The sequence below is a fragment of the Aegilops tauschii genome, chromosome 6 (genome assembly GCF_002575655.3).
Source record: "Aegilops tauschii subsp. strangulata cultivar AL8/78 chromosome 6, Aet v6.0, whole genome shotgun sequence".
NCBI classification, from domain to species: Eukaryota; Viridiplantae; Streptophyta; class Magnoliopsida; order Poales; family Poaceae; genus Aegilops; species Aegilops tauschii.
In genome coordinates, this window is record NC_053040.3 from 494,827,783 (window position 1) to 494,833,782 (window position 6,000).

The window sequence follows — 6,000 nt, forward strand, 5'->3', positions numbered from 1 at the left end:
GCGGCGCGGAAAGAGAGGGGTGAGTGAGTGAGTCAGTCAGTCAGATCCTCCCTTCATTCGGTTCGACCCAATCCAAGGCTCCGTATCAGTCAGTCTCACTCACTCACGCGCGCACAGACAGCCAGAGCCAGTGAGCTCTCACCTTGGTTGGGGTGGTAATAATAAATCCAGGTCCAGGTCCAGGTCCAGGTCCATCCCTTTGCTTCTGCCCTCGACCCGGCAGCTCCACCTCGCCCGCGGCAATGGATTCCGCCGCCGCCGCCCAGCCGACGCACGCGCCGGCCGACGAGGAGGAGCTGCGGCGCCGCCGGGGCACCGACTGCATCTACTACCTCGCCTCCCCGTTGACCTGCAACAAGGTACCGGCCCCCCTCCCCTCCCGCCTCTCCCGTCCACTCGTTCGTTCCGGCCGCTCCGGTCCGCTCCCTCCATAGGATAGATGGGCGGATAATTCGCCGCGCCGCCGGGACGCCGAGTGGATTCGGCCTCTCTCCCGGAGCTCTCGCGCCGCCAAGAGGCCGGCGGCAGCTGCTCATTAGGTTTCGATCTGGGCCGGGGCTCTCCTTATCCTCTCCTCTCCTCGCCCGCCCCCTCCAAGATTCCAGCTCTGCCCGCCCATGCGATTTGGTTTTGGCTTCCGGCGAGCGGGCGGGCGGGCGAGCTCCGCTCCGCTCAGCTCAGCTCGGTGCAGGAAAACCCGGCGGTTTCAGCCGAGATCTGTTGGTTTAACACGAGCTGATTCTGTCAGCCCCTTGAATTTGCTGCTGCTGCCGCCAATAGTTGATTGATGCATCAGACTTCAGAGATACAGACCTACCATGCCCCTGCTCCACCAAACTAGATAAGCTAGGTTAACGCACGCGCGTGTGGTCTTCCCAAATGGATACCAAAAATTAGGGCTCTATTATGAGCATCACATCACTGCAGCTATATTATCACCAACAGACTAGTCGCTTCTCCACTTTACTTTTCGCACCTCTCCATCTCAAACCCGCTTCCGTTTATAGCTCGCATCCTGCTCAAATTTTCCGATGTGTCAGTTAATTACTGCAAAACGGCGCAAGCAAGCGGCACAACAGGGTTACCATTGCTTTCATCTTTTGGTTACATTAGTATGTCAAGCATTGAGTAGCAACGCCGTGAACTGAAATGCCTTGCTGTTTTTTTTTTTTAACTTTGAGGAGTGTAAATAATCTCGAGTTGGTGTCGCCCTGATTGCTATTGGTGCGCGTTTCTGCTGTATGATTTGCGCTGCTGACATGTTGTTTTTCCTCAATACAGGGAAGCGAGTGCGAGTACCGTCACAGCGACGCTGCCAGGGTGAATCCCAGGGACTGCTGGTATTGGTTCAACGGCAACTGCGCGAATGCTAAATGTGCATTTAGGCACCCGGTACGACCTACTCTGTTTTTTATTTCATCAAAAAATAATATGACCTCCTCTGTTCTCTTTTTCACTCCAAGCTACTGCAGTTCTAGTCAGGTTTAGTTCTTCAGTTAAACAGAGCAACATAGTAAGCTATTAAAGTTTGTCTAATTGACTTGTTCTTGTGTCTCGCAACAGTTGCTCTACACAAAACCATACCACCCATTTACTCGAATACCTGGGCAGCTACGACTACAGTAATTAATAATTGAGTGTACTTTCTTTTCAGCCGCTGGACGACTTGCTCGGAGCATCGGCGACTCCGCGGGCACCTCAACAATCTGCGCCGCAGGTTCCTGTGACAGCTCAAGCCCTTCCATCCAATGTCACGGCAAAGCCAGTTGTCCCGTGTTACTATTACCAGAAAGGCATGTGTGCGAAAGGAAACCTGTGCACATTCTCTCATGGGCCGCAGTTTGCTGGAAACCCTGCTTTGCAGCCTCATCTTCAGCTGAAGAACTCCAACTCGTGGACGAAACCAAGCAATTCGCCCCAACAGAGTACCACTCCCGCTGTACATGGCGAGCTTAAAGTCGGTGCTCAGAATGGCAGACCAGCTCAGAAGCAAAATCCGACAAGCAGGGCTTATCACTCGCCAGGAATTTACCAGAATCAGAATAATAACCCTTATGTGCTTTCTGGCGCGGCAAAGAGTTACCAGCCTCAGCGCTCGGTTCAAGCTGAGTCTGCCGAGAATGTTATGGAGACGGGTGAGTTTGTCAGGGAACCTTCTGCTGGTTCCAGTGTGGTCGCCGGCAGTGCCGAGGACGACGCTGAACGGTCGTTCAAGGAAGGCCACGCTAGTAGTTACCGGCGTGCCAGTGGGGAGCAGAACAGTGGGATACGAAGGCAAGCACATGGTGGCTATGAACTAGAAAGGTCATCACACAGAAGCTCATCCGACAGGTTGGTGTCAGAGAGAAGGCTTATGCAGAGAGAGTCGATGCCTGTGACTGCAGAAAGTTCAGACTTGCGCCACAGGCTACTGAAGCAAAGAAGGCTGAATGATTCGAGATCGACGCAGGTCCCCGATAGGCAGGATAGAAGGTATCCTGAGGATGAGCGCGGCAGCCATCATCATCGTCGAGGGGAAGAGCGAGCTGCCCATGACGGCCTCTCACGCTCTCGGTTGCAAGGTCGGATAAAACTTCCAGGGGAGGCATCACTGGACAGACTTGGCCCACACCCACACCTAGAGAAAGAGAGAGGGCATAGAGACAGGTTGTCTCCACCAAAGCAAACAGACCTTCGAGCAAAGCTTCATGATAGGCTAAAGGCTAGATCGAATGAGGAGGTCCCTGGTAATCTGAAGAGTTCAGTGGTAAAAGCAAGCAGTGGTGAGGATGCTGGGGTGGTGAACTTTTCTGGTCCAAAGAGCCTTGCAGAGTTGAGAGCAAAGAAGGCTGCTTACAGGTCAGGAGAAAACACTGTCAAGAATGCTGACCGTGTTGCGCGACCAGCCCGTATGACGTCGGAGATAGTTGCCAAGAGGGACTCACCAGACCCTGTTCCCTTCGACGGCCCGAAGCCATTGAGTGTCATCTTGAAGAGGAAAAGAGAGGCAGCTTCTGCTGACTCTGGCAGCATGCAGGAAGAACAGGTTGCAGGTGAGGAGGAACAGTCCCTGAACAATTCCAGAATCGTCGAGAATGATAGAGTCGAGGCAAGCACCGAGGAAAATGAAGTAGAAGAAGAAGAGTTCCACCCAGAAGATGATGTGATGTACGACGACGATGGCCTTTCTCCTGCTGATGACAACACTGCAGAAGCTGCAGCCGATGTAGGCAAAGAAGAGCTAGAGGAGGGGCAGCAGGAAGACCTGGAGACAGCAGCAGAAGAAGAATACGACTACGAGGCGGCTGACGACACAAATGCCGAGGGAGAAAACGACTACCAGGAGTACGAAGACGATGATGATCTGGAGGACGACGACGATTTCGCTCGCAAGGTTGGCGTGCTGATCTCTTAGTGTGCTTTAAGCAGGGTGTGCACACCCTCATAGATTGAAGCAAAGAGGAGGAGCTACTGGTCGCTCCTCCGAAAATCTTGATCCGTATTTTTTCGCGCTAGATACTTTTTAGTTCGCTGGGCTAATAAAGTCTGGAGAAAGATGAAATTGGGGATAAAGTTAGCTCATGGGGAGTTGGGGCAGGGCCTCTGTTTCTGCCTGTTGTTGTATTCTAGTGTATGTGTGTGTTCAGTCTCCTACTTGTGTTGTTGTAACATTATTATTAACTGATGATGAACAAACAGATCACACATTGTACCACTATTTTGTATTTCTTCAGTGCATAAGATGGTTACAGGTCAATTCAATTCTATATTTTTGTTATGGTAGAACATACATTTCCATTGCCTCCACCTGGCTGCGATATTTGTATGTTGATATGTTTTCTCAAAAAATGTTTGTCAAGACAAACACTACTAAAACTTTTGCTCAAGTGTAATAATCTGCAACTCCTCCTTACCCCTGCTTCTACCAAGGGTACTTTGTCCTTCCAACAGAAGTGGAACAGATGACAATAGTCTCAGTGGAGGAGTTTTTACTTTGTGTTGTAGAGAACTGAACATTTTCCTGGTCCTCATTTGCTTGTAGCATTTCATGAAGCTGACATGTAGGGTCCTGGGCAGAGGAACAAAAATCAGAAATGGCAAATTGTTAAATATTTTGCTATGAACAAACAGATCACACATTGTACCACTATTTTGTATTTCTTCAGTGCATAAGATGATGATCACAGGTCAATTCAATTCTATATTTTTGTTATGGTAGAACATACATTTCCATTGCCTCCGTTTGGCTACAGTATTTGTATTTCAATACGTTTTCTTGAAAAATATTTGTTTTTTTATATCTGGTCATCCTAAGTTGAGGCTGTATGAAATTAAAAGAACATTTCAATCTGAACCAGATACCATATTTTTCTAGGAAACATGGCACAAGCGGTGCCTTTTCTTTTACTCCCCTTTTCACCTATAAAGGCCACTTAGTCTTGTTGATGAGTATGTCTGTCCCCCAAGGATCAAAATGATACATTGTGTGTGACTCTCCACAGCTTATACAAACATCACTGTCATAATAACACCACACCACATCACATGTTCCCCCTCCCTTTGCCGGCAGCGGGCGAGTGCTCTGATCTTTCTCTACTGTGCTTGCTCACATGACTTGGACTGAACTGCACTGAAGAAACAGAGCATGCAGTTTCAGTACCTGAGGTGCACCCAAGTTTCAGCCATGCCATTGCACAAGAATACCCAAGTTTCTTCAGTCCTCACAGAGCAAATATCAGCCATGGCTTCAGTCCTCAGAGAGCAAAGATCAGCCATGGCATTGCACAAGAATACCCAAGCTTCGTCAGTGAAAAGAACAGTGCTCAATGGATTCTCAATCGCCGCTTGTTGTTAACTGACAGCCATGTAATATAGATACTAGTTTGGTTTGTCTTCTGTATCATTAACTTGAGTTAATTATGAGCTCACAAATCACGGTACATTGCAATAGCAAAGCAAAGAACCACCCTACTCCTGGCTATCTGTTTATTATTCACTATTTCATTCTGGAAATTGCTGCAGGTCATGATGGGTGCTACCTGAATCTGAATTTTGAACAGAGTTTCTACAGCTTCTTAGAGGATCCAACAATCTTATATATATATTTTGACATATCTACACACAACAACTATGTACTCTACATTTGTGCATAATTCGGATCTAGTACCCTGCTTCACGACATGAGCCGTTCGACTCTACTTGAAGCACCAAGTGCTAGATTGCATATTTTAAACTACGATTTGGTAGAACAAAATTTTAACTTTATGTTCCTTTATATGACACTGACATGATATAAATCTGTTTTGTGTACAAGCATGTGACTTAAACCAAAGCTTTCTGACCTTCACAGCACAGTTGTCTTTAACACCGGTGGATATCTTACGCACCTGTGTGGATTGCACCAAGGAGCTTGGTTTATGACAATATTGAAAGTTTCCAATTAAAAAAAAACTAGTGATATGAGTGAGACAAAATTCTGAAGAAAGTATCAGTGTGTCAAATAGTTTTAGGCATTGTAAACCACTAGTATGTGCCGTGTCATCAATGGTGTTTGAATAGGTGAACTGCATACTGACAACATGAAGGTTCTCATAGGAAGGATACTAGGGAATATAGATGAATCTTTTTGACACCACTGGCATAATATTCTATCTACTTATGAAATTTGTGAGAACTCTCTGCCAGTACTCATTAACCATTTTAAGCCCTACGAGTACAATGGTACATATAAAGAGTGTTGCACAACAACAATGTCATATTTCAGGTCCCTCAAGTGGCTCTTTTACTTTCTAGATCAACACTTCAGAAAAAAGGGTGCCTAAAACCTATCCTTTCACAATGTAATACATCCGACCAGGTGCATAGAGCCTCCTGAATCCTTTAACATAGCATCTTCAGGTATGCAAGTGTCCTTCAAACATCTCAAAAATAGGAGACCTGGAAGACTGCCCCAGAAGACAAGATGGTCCAGTTTTAAAATTGCTTCGACCCATAAAGCTGGAATAGAATAATCACATTGCA

At 47.1% G+C, this 6,000-nt stretch overlaps 1 protein-coding gene across 1 annotated transcript; it reads left to right on the forward strand.

Annotated features, from left to right (window-relative positions):
- Window positions 1-23: 23 nt before the first annotated feature.
- Window positions 24-3,736, forward strand: LOC109787320 (zinc finger CCCH domain-containing protein 19). The gene is made up of 3 exons (XM_020345886.4): window positions 24-359; window positions 1,282-1,392; window positions 1,655-3,736. Exons 1-3 carry the CDS (start codon window positions 243-245, stop codon window positions 3,392-3,394), a joined length of 1,968 nt encoding a protein of 655 aa, XP_020201475.1. The 5' UTR covers window positions 24-242; the 3' UTR covers window positions 3,395-3,736.
- Window positions 3,737-6,000: the final 2,264 nt, after the last annotated feature.

What these genes read in the sequence shown, in the direction of transcription:
- LOC109787320 (XM_020345886.4), top strand. Translation starts at nt 243, where the DNA reads ATGGATTCCGCCGCCGCCGCCCAGCCGACGCACGCGCCGGCCGACGAG. An exon ending in CCCCGTTGACCTGCAACAAG is followed by an intron (nt 360 to 1,281) that starts GTACCGGCCCCC and finishes TCCTCAATACAG; the next exon opens with GGAAGCGAGTGCGAGTACCG. An exon ending in AATGTGCATTTAGGCACCCG is followed by an intron (nt 1,393 to 1,654) that starts GTACGACCTACT and finishes CTTTCTTTTCAG; the next exon opens with CCGCTGGACGACTTGCTCGG.